Source organism: Lethenteron reissneri, chromosome 43, assembly GCF_015708825.2.
Source record: "Lethenteron reissneri isolate LAM-NWPU_2019-01 chromosome 43, ASM1570882v1, whole genome shotgun sequence".
Taxonomy (NCBI): domain Eukaryota; kingdom Metazoa; phylum Chordata; class Hyperoartia; order Petromyzontiformes; family Petromyzontidae; genus Lethenteron; species Lethenteron reissneri.
Window position 1 is genome coordinate 4927734 of NC_083821.1, and position 17436 is coordinate 4945169.

General features: G+C 54.2%; 1 protein-coding gene across 7 annotated transcripts in view; it reads right to left on the reverse strand.

Annotated features, from left to right (window-relative positions):
* Positions 1-17436, reverse strand: part of DENND3 (DENN domain containing 3) — a 49416-nt gene that overhangs the window by 21575 nt on the left and 10405 nt on the right. For 6 of the 7 annotated variants that reach the window (XM_061569284.1, XM_061569282.1, XM_061569281.1 and 3 more), the window contains exons 2-8: positions 15666-15782; positions 12084-12229; positions 7920-8089; positions 6810-6925; positions 4269-4423; positions 3201-3312; positions 235-354 (exon numbers count right to left, since the gene is read on the reverse strand). In XM_061569284.1, coding sequence (XP_061425268.1) covers positions 235-354; positions 3201-3312; positions 4269-4423; positions 6810-6925; positions 7920-8089; positions 12084-12229; positions 15666-15755 — 909 coding nt within the window. In that variant the 5' untranslated portion in view covers positions 15756-15782. Of the gene's footprint in view, positions 1-234; positions 355-3200; positions 3313-4268; positions 4424-6809; positions 6926-7919; positions 8090-12083; positions 12230-14681; positions 14693-15665; positions 15783-17436 lie in introns of those variants that run through there. The other variant, XM_061569288.1, reaches the window with a different exon arrangement.

Sequence of the window (17436 nt, forward strand, 5' to 3'; positions counted from 1 at the left end):
TACTGCCTTCAACTTTTATGAAAAACTGGGTGTTTAGGGTTAGCGATTTGTCGTATTATCTGGCTGTATAGCAAATGAAAAATACAATTACTTTACTATGCAAGTAAAATATTAACCCACGTAAAGTTTCACGTCTTTTAAAAAAAATTAGGGCCCCTTTATAACATGTGCTACAGGCCCCACACTAGGTTAATCCGGCATTGTGTTGCCCCTGCTACGCGGGCGGGCGGGTACCTGCAACACCTGGCTGGGACTGAAACACAGGAAGGGAAGACGGAGGTCCACGTCGATCGCTGGTTCCCCCGGCTCGGAGGGCGGAGTGAGGATCATCTGCAGCGGCCGCAGCATCAGGCTCTGCACGCGGCGGCAACACCAAACTGAGTGTCATCTCATCTGTACGGCGTTTAACCACCACGCTACTGCAGGTCACGACAACACGCGCTCACGCACCCACACACCCACTCACTCATCCACCCACTTAGCCACTCACCCACCCACCCACTCACGCACTCACTCACACACTCACTCACACACTCACTCACCCACTCACTCACACACACACTCACTCACTCATCCACCCACTTAGCCACTTAGCCACTCACCCACTCACTCACTCATCCACGCACTTACCCACTTCGCCACTCACCCACCCACTCACGCACTCACTCACTCACACACTCACTCACACACTCACTCACCCACTCACTCACACACACACACACTCACTCATCCACCCACTTAGCCACTTAGCCACTCACCCACCCACTCACTCACTCATCCACACACTTACCCACTTCGCCACTCACCCACCCACTCACGCACTCACTCACTCACTCACACTCACTAACTCACTTACCCACTTAGCCACTCACCCACCCACTTCACCACTCACCCACCCACCCACCCACTCACTCACCCACCCACTCACGCACTCACTCACACACTCACCCACCCACTCACTCACCCACCCACTCACGCACTCACTCACTCACTCACACACTCACTCATCCGCCCACTTACCCACTTCACCACTCACCCACCCACCCACTCACGCACTCACTCACTCACGCACTCACTCACTCACTTACCCACTTCACCACTCACCCACCCACCCACTCACGCACTCACTCACTCACGCACTCACTCACTCACTTACCCACTTAGCCACTCACCCACCCACTTCACCACTCACCCACCCACCCACCCACTCACACACTCACTCACACATTCACTCATCCACTCAATCAGTGGAGACAGGAATCCTTCATATCTGAAGAAAAGGCTCGCACAGAATACGAGGGGGTGGGGGGCAGCACCATGCCCGGCCGTCTTTGTCTCCCCACTGCTGATGATTACACATTGCACTACTTGGCATCTGTGAAAATAAGAGCTTCATAGCTCATCGGATTCGTCCAGTCAAAATACAAATTCTGATTCTTTGGGTCTTTCGGTAAAGTCACGTAGATAGGTTCAAAGAAAATAACAAAAAAAACTACGACGTTTCGATAGAAACGCAAGCGGTCGTCATCAGGAAAAGCGGGTTCGCTTCTAAAGGCAAACTGTTCACTAATCATGATTCTGATACCACCTTGCGTCAGAGAATGCCCAGCATAAAGAGACTTTGCGTGACTCCTCTTGAGATCCCTTTGAGTGACGTTTTTTAAAATCCCATAACCAGAAGGGGACGCCACACACTTCCCGCATGCCTTGCCAGGGGTAAAATATTAGTACTGGTAGGAACCTCCTGGTTACACCAGCCCACAGGGGATAATTGTGTCCGTACGTCCGTCGTGCATCCAAAAATGGGAGGGGTGGGGCTGGGTGGAGAGGGGAGGGTGGGGAGGGGCTGGGTGGGGAGGGTGGGGAGGGGCTGGGTGGGGAGGGGAGGGTGGGGAGGGGCTGGGTGGGGAGGGGTTGTTCACCCCGTGGTGCCCTTATAAAACTCAACGTTTAACCTACTCACGCCGGCTTGTACCCGCCCTCACAGTCGGCCATATTTGCGGAATACACCACGCCGCCGTTGACCCTGGACATTGACCGAGCAACCCAACGTTCCTACCAGCTCCCTCCGCAAGGAATGTGTTTAAACCGTTATTTGTCCAATTCTCAGAGCTTCACAACGCAGTCAAAGTGTATTGTAAAAGGGTGACGCAATAGTGCCAGTCGTTCCGAACTCGCTGACCTGACCGCGGCTAACATCAGTGGCGAGCGATTACTCCCAACCTCCCCCCCACCCCTTCTCCCAACTCGCACTGACCAGCGTGGTGAAGCGTGGCGAAACAACTCCCGTGGCCGACACAGTGCGGGGGAAGGAAAACAGATCACTCCGGTCGTGGATTGGTAATTATTCTCCGTGCGACAGCGGCATGCGGGAGGTCATGGGTTTGATCCCGAACCCGACGCCTGCTGTACATTCTCCCCGTGGTTGCATGGATTTTTCTCCAGGTCTTCCAGTTTCCCCCCCTCCACATTCGGCATCAACATGCGATTGGAGTAATGTGGCTGCTACATTCGTCCACGTGATAAGCCACTTTGTCGAGCCATCATTTGTGGCCAGGTCGATTCCAAAAAAGGGCTCAGCGGACCCAGCCTGTCTTCTTGGTTTTTTCGGTAAAGTCACGTAGAAGGGAAGTAATATAATAATAAAAATAAAACATAATAAAATAATTCTCACGACGTTTAGGCCACAACGCAAGCAGCCGTCCTCAGGTGAAGACCAGGTCTGTCGGGGAGACAGCGTCTGAATGAAACACCACCACGCTTGGAGCGTATATTTAAGCTGGGTTGGAAGGGGGGAAGGGCGCCTTGACAAAATAATTTGCATATCAAGAGGAATTTAGCATATTTATGGGAAATGCAGGTATGTGATTAGCACTACTTGTGAAATGCGTAGGAGGTGGGCGGGAGGTTTCAAAGTCATATTATGCCCGTGCATAATGCAGAATTAGCAGTATCTATATATGAAATAAGAACAGTTTACACAGTTTTAGAGTTTAATTGCGGAGTGCGGTTTTGTGTGCAGTCGTAGGTGGCCGCATGTCAGTGGTGCCGGGGCTCAGCGCTCAACGAACCCGAGCCACCCGGCCACCCTGAGAAGAGGGAATTTCACGTAAACACGGCAGCAGCGGTGGGGGGAGGGGCAGGGTGGAGGGGGGTAGGGGGGGGACCGTGGTTGGGGGGGTAGGGGGGGGCGGCATTACCACGTGAAGAACTCCCGGGGGCGGGCAGGGCACCAGAGCCAGCGTCGCTGCAAAGTCAGCGATCCGGTCATCAAACAGCGAGTCCTTGGTGGACTGCAGCTCCATGAGCAGGCTGCGGAGAGAGGCGGGGTCGCGCGCACTCTCAGGTCGCCCGCGCCACGTCCCGGACGAGGCCGCAAGCGCACGCAGATTCTCACCGAGCGTTTACGTATTCTCCTGGTTACAGTCCGAGACGCTCCGGAGGACTAAGACGCACCGCACTGAACTTATGCCCGGTGCCAATAAAGTTATACAAATCCGCTCACGCGCACACACACACACGCTCACACGTACCGGATTATAAAACGCAGCACCGCCAAGTTTAGGTTTAACAAATGAGTTTACTTCAGATATTCCGGTTTCCTCCCTCCACTGAGTGAGTGGTTGAGTGAGTGGTTGAGTGAATGGGTGAGTGAATGGGTGAGTGAATGGGTGAGTGAATGGGTGAGTGAATGGGTGAGTGAATGGGTGAGTGAATGGGTGAGTGAATGGGTGAGTGAATGGGTGAGTGAATGGGTGAGTGAATGGGTGAGTGAGCGTGTGGGTGAATGAGTGAGAGGGCTGAATACGTGACTTGTTGAATGCGTGAGGGGGTGAGTAAGTGGACAGTTGAGTGGCTGTCATCTCTACTGGAATGAGTAAGTGGATGAGTCAGTCAGTGAATGAGTGAGTGAATAAGTGGTTGAGTGAGTGGGTGAGTAAGTCAGTGGGTGAGTGAGTGGGTGAGTAGATGATTTAGTTAATGGGTAAGTGTGAGTGGATGTGTGGGTGGTTGAGTGGGTAAGCGGGTGAGTGACTGAGTTAGTGGGTAAGTGAATGAGTGGTTGAGTGGGTGAGTGAGTGAGTGAGTGATTCAGTGGGTGAGTGGGTACGTGGGTGGTTGAGTGAGTTGGTGAGCGGGTGAGTGGGTATGTCGGTGGTCGAGTGAGTGGGGCGAGGGGTGATCGTCCCCACTGGAGGGGTGATCGTGCCCGCCGTGTGTGAACGCTGCATGTTACGAGCGAGCGGAGTCTCCCCCGCGAGCCTCACCAGGAGAGGCAGTCCCGGAGAACCGTGTAGTAAGGCGACTTGGAGATGACACAGATGGCGTATGGCAAGTAGGGGCTTTTCCCGGGCCTGCCCAGCCGTCTCTGTCCCGGTTGCCTGAGCGAGCCGTTGGATGCCCAGGGCAGCGGCCCCGTGTCCTGGTGGCACCAAAAAGAGGGGCAAGGGTCAGGACGATGGGCATCGCCAGCGGTCGATGTGTGACGATGCCTCCGCTCACCGATGAATGTTCCATGATGAGAATCTCGGCGCGTAAGTTTTTGCGCAGCCGAGATTACGATTCACAGTTGATGTCCGGGTGAGGCAACGTGGTGATGATCTCGCTAGAGGTGTGTCGTGATAGCCTTTCCACCACCCCGCGCAGCCAAACACGGTCAGTCGCCAAGCATTTACCGCACAAATGATTACGGGTTCAGCGGACCGGTGAGTTCAAGAACAATTCTCACAACCTAGTCGAGCGATCAGATGAACTCGACACGACGGGCGAAACGGAGCCGCGCATCGTCAGGACAGAATCCGGGAAGTCGGAGTAACGTTGATCGGTGCAGCTCAAAGAAAAACTTCCCTGTGGGAGGAAACTGTAGAATTCAAGTAAAACCATGCACATGAAGGAATAGCAGCAATCAAAGTTCTGCTGCACTTTCATGGCCCAAGCCTCTAACTCTTGATATTCGCAGAAAGCCGCCCATCCAACTACTAACCAAGTTCAACCCTACTTAGCTTCGGAGATCCCAGCAGAGACATGTGCACTGTGATTAGATCGTAGACACGGGTGAGGAGTGTGCGTGTGTTGAACTTTTTTATCACCCCGTACGTAGCCAATCGTGCAAACGGGGGGAGGGGTCAGAGACTGAAGGGGGGGAGGCCGAGAGGGAGGAGAAGGGGGCAGAGTGGGGAGAGAGGTGAGGGGTGGGAGAGGGCAAAGAGGGAAGTGAGAGAGTAGAGAGGGAGGAGAGGAACGTGTGGGAGTAGGGAGAGGGGGAGTGGTGGGAGAGTGGAGAGGGAGGAGAGGGGGGAGAGGGAGGAGAGGGGGGAGAGGGACGTGTGGGAGTAGGGAGAGGGGGAGTGGTGGGAGAGTGGAGAGGGAGGAGAGGGGGGAGAGGGAGGAGAGGGGGGAGAGGAACGTGCGGGAGTAGGGAGAGGGGGAGTGGTGGGAGAGTGGAGAGGGGGGAGAGGGGGGAGAGGGACGTGCGGGAGTAGGGAGAGGGGGAAGAATGCAAGAGAGTGGAGAGGGAGGAGAGGAACGTGTGGGAGTAGGGAGAGGGGGAGTGGTGGGAGAGTGGAGAGGGAGGAGAGGGGGGAGAGGGAGGAGAGGGGGGAGAGGGACGTGTGGGAGTAGGGAGAGGGGGAGTGGTGGGAGAGTGGAGAGGGAGGAGAGGGGGGAGAGGGAGGAGAGGGGGGAGAGGAACGTGCGGGAGTAGGGAGAGGGGGAGTGGTGGGAGAGTGGAGAGGGGGGAGAGGGGGGAGAGGGACGTGCGGGAGTAGGGAGAGGGGGAAGAATGCAAGAGAGTGGAGAGGGAGGAGAGGAACGTGTGGGAGTAGGGAGAGGGGGAGTGGTGGGAGAGTGGAGAGGGAGGAGATGGGGGAGAGGGACGTGCGGGAGTAGGGAGAGGGGGAAGAATGCAAGAGAGTGGAGAGGGAGGAGAGGAACGTGTGGGAGTAGGGAGAGGGGGAGTGGTGGGAGAGTGGAGAGGGGGGAGAGGGGGGAGAGGGACGTGCGGGAGTAGGGAGAGGGGGAAGAATGCAAGAGAGTGGAGAGGGAGGAGAGGAACGTGTGGGAGTAGGGAGAGGGGGAGTGGTGGGAGAGTGGAGAGGGGGGAGAGGGGGGAGAGGGACGTGCGGGAGTAGGGAGAGGGGGAAGAATGCAAGAGAGTGGAGAGGGAGGAGAGGAACGTGTGGGAGTAGGGAGAGGGGGAGTGGTGGGAGAGTGGAGAGGGGGGAGAGGGGGGAGAGGGGGGAGAGGGACGTGCGGGAGTAGGGAGAGGGGGAAGAATGCAAGAGAGTGGAGAGGGAGGAGAGGAACGTGTGGGAGTAGGGAGAGGGGGAGTGGTGGGAGAGTGGAGAGGGGGGAGAGGGGGGAGAGGGACGTGCGGGAGTAGGGAGAGGGGGAAGAATGCAAGAGAGAGGAGAGGGAGGAGAGGAACGTGTGGGAGTAGGGAGAGGGGGAGTGGTGGGAGAGTGGAGAGGGGGGAGAGGGGGGAGAGGGATGTGCGGGAGTAGGGAGAGGGGGAAGAATGCAAGAGAGTGGAGAGGGAGGAGAGGAACGTGTGGGAGTAGGGAGAGGGGGAGTGGTGGGAGAGTGGAGAGGGGGGAGAGGGGGGAGAGGAACGTGCGGGAGTAGGGAGAGGGGGAAGAATGCAAGAGAGTGGAGAGGGGGATCGGAGGGAGAGCAAGCGGAGGGGGAGGGAGGAGGGAGACGGGAAGAGGGAGGAGAGGGAAATGCGGGAGTAGGAAGAGGGGGAGTGGAGGGAGAGTGAGAGGAGTGAGAGGAGGGAGAGGGGGGAGAGGGGGGAGAGGGGGAGGCACCTGTAGGCGCCGTGAGTGCGTGAGCACGACGCCGTGCGTCCTCTTCCCGCTCATGTCGGTGAAGACGAGGTAGTGGAAGGAGGCTTCCTCCTCCTCACTCTGCACGCGGAGGCCCTCTGCAAGTTTGGGGTTCGTTTTCACATTTTTAGGGAGCATCTTATAACGCGGAGAATACGGTACGACGCACACGTTAATGTTCTCTGGGTCTTTTGGTAAAGTCACGTAGATGGGTTCAAAGAAAATAACAAAAAATAACAAAAAAATAACAAAAAATTACGACGTTTCGATCGCAACACAAGCGTTCGTCATCAGGAAGAGGGGGTTAGCTTCTAAAGGTAAACTGTTTATAAAGGTTTGAAATGGGCGTAGCCCAAACGTCAGCAGTCAATGTTAATGTAAGTGGTGGGCAGCGACCGCGACGGTGGTGGGGACTTTACCGAAAGACTAAAAAAATAATTCCTGCAGTCACGAAAGCTTTAAGTCAAGTACATATTAATGTTGGCGATGATCATGAAAAATGATCCAAAATTGTGTACAGCCGCACTAGCAACACCACCGCAAGCGAGCGAGTGACTGAGTGACCGAGCGAGTGACCGAGCGAGTGACCGAACGAGTGACTGAGCGAGTGAGCGAGTGAGCGAGTGACTGAGCGAGTGAGTGAGTGACTGAGCGAGTGACCGAGTGAGCGAGTGACCGAGTGAGCGAGTGAGCGAGCGACCGAGCGAGTGACCGAGCGAGTGACTGAGCGAGTGACTGAGCGAGTGACCGAGCAAGTGACTGAGCGAGTGACTGAGTGAGCGAGTGACTGAGCGAGTGACCGAGTGAGCGAGTGACTGAGCGAGTGACCGAGTGAGTGAGTGACTGAGCGAGTGACCGAGTGACCGAGCCACTGAGCGAGCGAGTGACCGAGCGAGCGAGTGACTGAGCGAGCGACTGAGCGACTGAGCGAGCGAGTGACTGAGCGAGTGACTGAGCGAGTGACCGAGCAACTGAGCGAGCGAGTGACTGAGTGAGTGACCGAGCGAGCGACTGAGCGACTGAGCGAGCGAGTGACTGAGCGACTGACCAAGCGAGTGACCGAGCGAGTGACCGAGGGAGCGAGCGACCAACCTGGGAAGCAGAGCGAGGGGAGGCCGTTGAAGTCGAGCTCGCGGGGCACGCTGACCGGCTGGGTGTGGCTCGCGCCGCCGCCACCCCCGTGCCCGCCCGCCTCGGGCCCTCCGCCCGACATCGACAGGCGGCTGCTCTTGGGCTTGCGGAACGAGCGGCGCTTCTGGGACCTGCGACACGCACGGGGGGTGGCAGGAGGTACGAGACGAGGGAGAATGACGCACGCACGAAGCGGTGACCAACACGGCAAACAACAACAACAACGACGACAAAGACGATATCAACGATGACAGTGGCACGATTCACCATCCACTCCTGGGCGAGATCGCGTAAGGAGCACGATGACGTGCGTCGTGCCCGCTCCTTCACCCGACAGAGCCGGCTCGTGAAGTTGTCACGTGGAGAAAAGTGCCGACGTATCACTGCTCCGACAGCATCGCCGGCAGTGTTGGGGAGCAATCCACAGCATTTAATTAGCTTGGGTAACCACCCTTGTCCCCCCCCCCCCCCCCCGCTATGTTAGTTATCTTTTCCCCTTTCCCCTGAAAACTTTCATGTCCCCCCGTGAGTGGTCCCAACTGGGTGGGGCAGTGAGCCCTATTCTCCCAACTTCATTAATTTCTGCCGCGCCGAACTCGGTCTGCTGCTGCCGTTCACCGAAATGTTGTGCACCCCCCCTCCCCTCCGTTCTGTGATCGGCGCTTTGTACCGGGGTCTCGCGTTGAGTTGTAATACAAAAAAAAAACTATTGGAAATAAAAAACTGGGAACCCCAATCGGCAACGTTTGCTTCACGTGACGACTTTATTCACTGGCTGTGTCGGGTTGGAGGAGGGTGGTAGCGGGTTTTAACGACACATTTATATATTTACGCGATCTAACCCCCCCCCAAAAAAAACCCTCTATTATGGATGATATTGATCTCGAAAGCCTACGTGTTAAACTGGAGGAGGGTGCATGACACACATTTTAATTATTACGTGATCTCCCCCAACCATTAATTACGAATCCTAATATCGGTTATTGAAAGCCTGCGTGTTAAGTTTAACAACAACAACAACACGTGATTGTGAACGGGTGGAGTGATCGCGGGAAGCCCTTAAACACACCAAATAAGAACCTAAAAACCCATTCCTTCTGATACCGGCATTCAGGATCAATATTAATCAATTCATCAATGTGTCGTTCTACCGCTAGCACTGCCACATCAGCGACAAAGTCCTGACACAGAGGACGGTGCTATTTCTCTACTTAACATCACAGGGAAATGTGTGGCTTTGCCCCAACGCTACGGGGCTGCCCCCCCTGCCCGACACCACGTGTCCAAACTTAGCCACGTGTCCAAACTTAGCCACGTGCGGTGGCGCACGCAGCGGTGGTGGCTACGGTGCACGTGTCTGCCTATGACGTAGCGCTGTAGAGGCAGCGAGGGTTGGTGGATGACAGCGAGAATGCTGGGATACCCCCTTCATGCGAGTGTCGAGGGTGACATGCCCTGGCTCGCCAGGAGAGGGCGGTACAGCTATAGCAAGTGCGGACTAATCTCCACATGTTTTCTATCTGTACTAGGATAATGAATAAAAACTACATTTTATTTTACCAGGTAAGGCTCACTGAGCTATAAAACTCTTTGTCAGAAGCGACAATTGATGGCCCAATGAAGTGGGTTATCATGTGGAAATTTATAGCAGCCCAATACTCTAAATGCACGTTGATTCTAAATGTGGAGGGAAAAACCAGAGGGCCCAGACAAAAATCCACACAACCACTGGGAGACACACAGGCAAACTCCAAATATACAACAGGCGTCAGGGTTGGGAGCGAACCCACGACCTCCTGTATACCAGGCGAGGTAGTTAACATCTCCTAGCCACCGTGATGATGATGAGAGAGAGAGACACGCAAACTCCAAATATACAGAAGGAGTCAAGGGTCGGGAGCGAACCCACGACCTCCTGTACACCAGGCGAGGTAGTTCAAATATCCTACCTACCATGATGATGATGAAAGAGGGAGACATGCAAACTCTAAATATACAACAGGCGTCAGGGTCAGGATCGAACCCACGACCTCCTGTACACCAGGCGAGGTAGTTAACATCTCGCCACCACGGATATTCAAATATGCTCAAAATGTCCCCCCCAATATCTTGCTATAAAATAGATTTCTGTTTATATGATTGTGGTTATGGTTGTACTATATTTCTCCCTAAGCTCTGCCATTACATACAATGAAACAAGAAATGGTAAAAAAGAAAAAACAGAGCAATTTAATACTATACACTATTAGACATTATTGTGATAAGATCAATAAAAAGTCCATCCTATGTGTTAGTGAATTTTTTTATATTTTAGGCAGGAAATTAGTTAAAAAATTTAGATTGTTATTCTGGGGGAGGGGGGGGGACCCCCAAACCCCCTGGAAGATTTGGTCCCCCCCAATGTTGACTCCATGGCTACGGCCTTGTAGTAAACACTTATCATGCATTGGCTGAGAACATCTTTAGCATAAAACCCATTTTGGCACAACCCTCCTTCCTTCAGGACACTTTCCTCATTCTCTGCTATGTTTACGTTTTGTGTCTTTGTATTGTTCCTACTGCTGCTGCTGTGCCCATGCATAATAGCCAGGTGACGGGCTAAACGGGACCATCCGTGTAACAAATTTCGATAAAAAAAACTCAAACACCTCCTGACAAACACACCGTGACTTTTCGTGTAAAAATAAAAGTCACACATTGCCGTCGCGTGCCATTGCGATCGCTCCGCTGTTACGAATCGTCAGCTTTTTCCCCCGAGGCTTTTCGCGAATGAGTGCGGAGCGCAGGGTGCAAGGGTCACGGGGCCGGGGAGCTGGCCGTTTGACAACAAACAGCTGCCACATTCCTAAGTGGTGCCAATCAAAAGTTTGATTGCACACTCAAAGTGACCAGGAGTTGCTTGTTTAAAAATAAAAAAACCCCGGCAAGCAAATTGTTTTTATTGTGTATCGGTAGACTTAAGCTCACACTTGAAATGTACAGGGCAGCTTGTTTTGTTTAACACGTGACAGAAGGGTTTACTGGCCACGCGATTGTTAGGTTTTTGGAAACGATCTGCAAACTTGTAATTTGCGCGGTTACATGGACACACAATGGGGCACTGTTACCGTCGATGTAAATTAAATTGTTAATGCATTAGCTTTGTCTGTCCGTCTGTCACTGACGATTATCTGAACCGGACCTGGGCCTTCCCTAGGGTTACTCAGCCTTAAATGAGTACCTGGTGCAGTGTGTAAACATCAGCAATGGGACGACGCAGAGGCGGCCTGGCGTGGTGCTTTCAGTTTTTGAGTTTCATTTATTAGGTATAGCCCTGTGAGCCATTCAGCTCTTGAATCAGGTGCAACCACAACAAACAAAAAACAAAAACATGAACAAGAAAACATCTTAAAGTGACTATGTGATGGCCACCCATGCCCTCATTGTGCCGTGCTGACCTTAATAGGTGCTCGCTAACAGCACTTGCCCCAACAGTCTGTAAAAAGCTATCTGGTGGGATCTTTGTATTCTATCAGTTATTAGAAGCACCAGTGGTAGATTCAATATTTGTCTTCAGTGTTATTGTACCAGTCGTGAGCCAGCCATGAGTGTCATTGTGTTGCTAGCACCAGTGGGAGATCAGTCCTGCGTTTGCGTTTGTATGAATGTGTATATTTTGAACTTCTTTCACACAGTACGTAGCCGACCGTGCTAATTGGACGTGCGGGAGAAGGACAACAAACTAAAAATACAAATCCGTTCTAAAGAAATTAGTTTTCAACATAGATTTAAAAGTGCACAGTTCCAGTGGCTTCCTAATTTCGGAAGGCAGAGCATTCCAGACGGCCGCAGAAGCACGCCGGAAAGCGCGCAGTGCGGCCACCGTCTTTGTCCGATGGCCAGCCAAAAGCCGCTGCGAGGATGAGCAGAGATCGTGCGACGGTTCACGCTCCTCGATGAGATCAGCAAGGTACCGTGGTTCATGTGCGGCAAGCACTTTGTGTGCAACGAGCGCGGCCTCACGACGCAATCGTTGGGCTAAAACCGAAAGCCATGACGCGGCTCGGCGAGCACTGGATGGACACGCGGTCGGATCTTGCCGAAAACGCGCCGCGACGCGTTTTGCGAGCGCACGCACGCACGCACCTCGTGAAGCCGGCGCTCCGCTGCAAGGGCGGTGCCGTCGCCAGCCGGGGCGCCGCCGCCTCCTTGGCGACGAAGGGCGGAGCGAGGATGTTGAGGATGACCGGCTCCGGGTGCTGCCGCAGGGCCGAGTTGCCGCCAGCCGCCGCCTGCGTCAGTCACGCGCGCGCGCGGGGCAAAACATTCAGAGGCGAAGACTTTTAAACTATATATTTTTTCAAGCAAATTTTTTTTATTTGACCAGGTAAGACCCCACTGAGCTACGTAGTTCTTTTTCAGAAGCGACCAGGCCACAAATGAAGCTCAATGAAGTGGCTTATCACGTGGGCATTTATAGCAGCCAAATACGCGAAACGCGTGATGTTGTTTCTAAATGCGGAGGGAAAAAAACCGGAGGACCCGCAGAAAAATCCACGCGACCACGGGGAGAACATGCAAACTCCAAATATACAGCAGGACATCAGGGTCGGGGTCAAACCCATGCCCTCCTGTATACCAGGCGAGGTAGTTAACAGTTTGTCACCGTGGTGCCTTTCGTAGTCGAGTCGTCGTCGTTTTTGATCTCGATCGATGATTGTGAGGGGCGGGGGGGGGTGCGGACAGTCATCGTCAAGCGTGACGACGACTCCTCATTGGCTGACCCCGGTGCCGCTGTGCATTCTGCATTCAAATGGCTAAAACTCGCAACAATAACCGACCACTGACGAGTCCATATCTTGGTCATGCACACGTAAATAAACTATCGGTGTATGAGTACAAATATTTTGGTTTGAAATTCCAGACCGAATGTTTTGTTGATAAAGTACAAACTCTGAACTGGTTTTGAGTTATCAGAGCCTCATCAGTAGTCAGGCCCACCAAAACTAAAACTGCTGCGTTGCCCGTTATAAGCAAAAGGATATTTGCACCCGTTGAGTTCGGCATGGTGGCGAGATGTTGACTACCTCTCCCGGTACACAGGAGGTCGTGGGTTTGATCGCATGTATATTTGGAATTTGAATGTTCACCCCGTGGTCGCGTGGAATTGTTCTCTGGGTCCTCCGGCTGTTCCCTCCACATTCAGCATCAACATGCGTTTTAGACTCTTTGGCTGCTAAAGATTTCCATGAGATGATAAGCCACTTCGCTGAGCTTTCATTTGTGATAGCGAGGTCAATTTAAAGCTTTCGTGACTGCAGGGATTCATCTTCTTGGTTCTTTCGGTAAAGTCACGTAGAAGGGAAGTAATAAAAATAAAACGAAACGTCGTGAGAATTATTTTATTATGTTTATTTTAATTATTTTATTACTTCCCTTCTACGTGACTTTACCGAAAGAACCAAGAAGATAGCAAGGTCACTTCTAAAATAGAGCTATATATAGCTCAGTGGGCCTTACCTGGTAAAAAAAAAACATTTGAAATAGTTGTCATTATAAATAAATAAATGAAGGTGGCTTTTTATCCCCCCCCCCCTCTACCTGGTCCTAAACAAAGAAAAGATGGCTTCCTCTGGGTTTTCACAGAGCGCAAGGAATGTGACTGGGCAGGTAAATCTAGAATCATACACAATGGGGGGTCTCTCTCTGGCTTTCTCTCGAAAGCCAAACAAACAGTCATGGCATTGGTCAAACATCCCAATGCAGGCCCCCCCCCCCCCCCGCTCTTCAATCAATCAAAGATTTTTAAGGCGGCCGTATTCGCTAAAAAGATTAGATGGAAGCATGGATGGTGCAGAGAAAATGCTGCTAAATAAAACGAGACAAAATAGAAAATAAATAATTTTAGTCCGGCCATACCATCGATTGTCATGGCTGAACGGACTTCACTTGGCAGAGATTGTTTCAGGCCACCAGGGCTACAGATGAGAAGCTGCGTTCTGCTGTAATAAGCCGGAGTGGGATCTCAGAGTCGAGTGCAAAGTACAGGGTCAATGGGCTCGCACAACGAGAATGCATAATGTACGTTGATTCATTAACCCACCGCCGCCCCCACTTGGCGCAAGAAAAACGCACAAGTGTTGGCATTGCACCTACGCCTCTCTCTAAGGAACGAAACAGGTGGACTTCTCCACAAATCTGTCTGTCCGCCTGATGAGGCTTAGTTGTAATTACTGGCGAAACGTCGTACTCAGATAATAAATGTTGTTGCTTGGCTCTCCAACACACTATACTCGTAACGAATCGGCACGTTCTGTTTACGTGACAAAGCTTACTAATTGGCTGTGTCGGGTGGTGGTGGGTTTAACTACACATTTATATATCTACGCGATCTAACTATGTAGGTGTGTGTGCACGTACGTACGCGTGTGTACGTGCGCGTGTGTATGTACGTACGTGTGTGTACGTAGGCGCGTTATGGATGTACGTACGTGTATATACGTACGTGTGTACGTAGGTGCGTGTGTGTATGTACGTAGGCGTGTGTACGTACGTAGGTGTGTGTATGTACGCAAATGTGTGTATGGTCTCGCTTCTAATCGGGAGGCGATGAACACGTGTGTGGGGATGCATCATCGGCGTTCGATGCAGTGTGCCACGATCACGTGACAAAGTCAACCCCTCCCCTGTTCACTGACACGGGCCCAGCCAGCCCCCCCCCCCCAAACCACTACCGACCCTCACCTGGGCACGCAGGCACTCACTGACCTGGGCACGCAGGCACTGACCTGGGCACGCAGGCACTGACCTGGGCACGCAGGCACTCACTGACCTGGGCACGCAGGCACTGACCTGGGCACGCAGGCACTCACTGACCTGGGCACGCAGGCACTGACCTGGGCACGCAGGCACTGACCTGGGCACGCAGGCACTCACTGACCTGGGCACGCAGGCACTGACCTGGGCACGCAGGCACTCACTGACCTGGGCACGCAGGCACTCACTGACCTGGGCACGCAGGCACTGACCTGGGCACGCAGGCACTGACCTGGGCACGCAGGCACTCACTGACCTGGGCACGCAGGCACTGACCTGGGCACGCAGGCACTCACTGACCTGGGCACGCAGGCACTGACCTGGGCACGCAGGCACTCACTGACCTGGGCACGCAGGCACTGACCTGGGCACGCAGGCACTGACCTGGGCACGCAGGCACTCACTGACCTGGACACGCAGGCACTCACTGACCTGGGCACGCAGGCACTCACTGACCTGGGCACGCAGGCACTCACTGACCTGGACACGCAGGCACTCACTGACCTGGGCACGCAGGCACTCACTGACCTGGGCACGCAGGCACTCACTGACCTGGGCACGCAGGCACTCACTGACCCGGGCACGCAGGCACTCACTGCCCTGGGCACGCTGGCACTCACTGACCTGGGCACGCAGGCACTCACTGCCCTGGGCACGCAGGCACTCACTGACCTGGGCACGCAGGCACTCACTGACCCGGGCACGCAGGCACTCACTGCCCTGGGCACGCTGGCACTCACTGACCTGGGCACGCAGGCACTCACTGCCCTGGGCACGCTGGCACTCACTGACCTGGGCACGCTGGCACTCACTGCCCTGGGCACGCTGGCACTCACTGCCCTGGGCACGCTGGCACTCACTGACCTGGGCACGCAGGCACTCACTGCCCTGGGCACGCTGGCACTCACTGACCTGGGCACGCAGGCACTGTGAGAGCGAGTCTTCGCTGGCCCCCACCACCACGAGGGCCTCCAGGAGACCGCAGGGGAAGACGTCCGCCATGGGGGCAAGCGGCGCGACGCCTCCGGCCTAGCGGCACGTGCACACAGAAGACAAAGGGCCCCCCCCCCCCCAGTGTAGACTTTAACAGACTGTTGGAGGGCAAGTGCTGTGAGCGAGCAACTACAGAGGCTGCTGGGGGGGTGGGGGGCAACACGGCGCGCAGCCACCTTTGTTTGCCCATTGCTGATGCTTTACGCACCGTGCCGCGTACTCATCGAGTCGACCTCGGGGAGGCACAGGGTCGGGTTCAGACATTCGTCACACGGGAATCGAACTCGGGACACCGGGTTCGCAGCGCAGCGCGCTAAACGCTGTACACACAACGCGCACACGCCACACACAACGCGCACACACACGTGCATACACAACACACGTGCACACACAACACACGTGCACACACAACACACGCGCACACACAACACACACACGCGCACACACGTGCACACACAACACGTGCACACACAACACACGCGCACACACAACACACACACGCGCACACACACACACGCGCACACACAACACACACACACGCCACACACAACACGCACACAACGCGCACACACAACACACACACGTGCACACACAACACACACACGTGCACACAACACACACGCGCACACAACACACACGTGCACACACAACACACACACGTGCACACACGTGCACACACAACACGTGCACACACAACACACACACACAACACACACATGCACACACACACGTGCACACAACACACACAACACACGTGCACACACAACACACACACGTGCACACACAACACACACAACACACACACGCGCACACACAACACACACACGTGCACACACAACACACACAACACACACACATGCACCACACACAACACACGCGCGCACACACACACACCACGCACACACAACACACACACAACACACACGTGCACACACAACACACACATGCACCACACACAACACACGCGCGCACACACACACACCACGCACACACAACACACACACGACACACACGTGCACACACAACACACACACATGCACCACACACAACACACGCGCGCACACGCACACACACGCACACACAACACACACGTGCATGGACAACTTCGTCAAAGGGTCGACCTAAACCTTGAGACACAATCCAGAGCAAAGTTGGGGGGTGGGGGACAATTTGCAAACACACAACTGCGGTGGAAGATCTGCACAGTCAGCTTCCGTGCTGCGAACAGAACACTTCCGAAGACAAATCGCACGTGAGCATGCGGTACAGGAGTCATGCACATGCGTGAAGGAGCTGAAGGATGTGATTGGGCAGGTGGTGGGAGTGAGAGGGAATGAGGTGAAGGAGGTGATTGGGCAGGTGCTGGGAGTGAGAGGGAATGAGCTGAAGGAGCTGATTGGGCAGGTGGTGGGAGTGAGAGGGAATGAGTTGAAGGAGCTGGTTGGGCAGGTGGTGGGAGTGAGAGGGAATGAGGTGAAGGAGGTGATTGGGCAGGTGCTGGGAGTGAGAGGGAATGAGCTGAAGGAGCTGATTGGGCAGGTGGTGGGAGTGAGAGGGAATGAGTTGAAGGAGCTGGTTGGGCAGGTGGTGGGAGTGAGAGGGAATGAGTTGAAGGAGCTGGTTGGGCAGGTGGTGGGAGTGAGAGGGAATGAGCTGAAGGAGCTGATTGGGCAGGTGGTGGGAGTGAGAG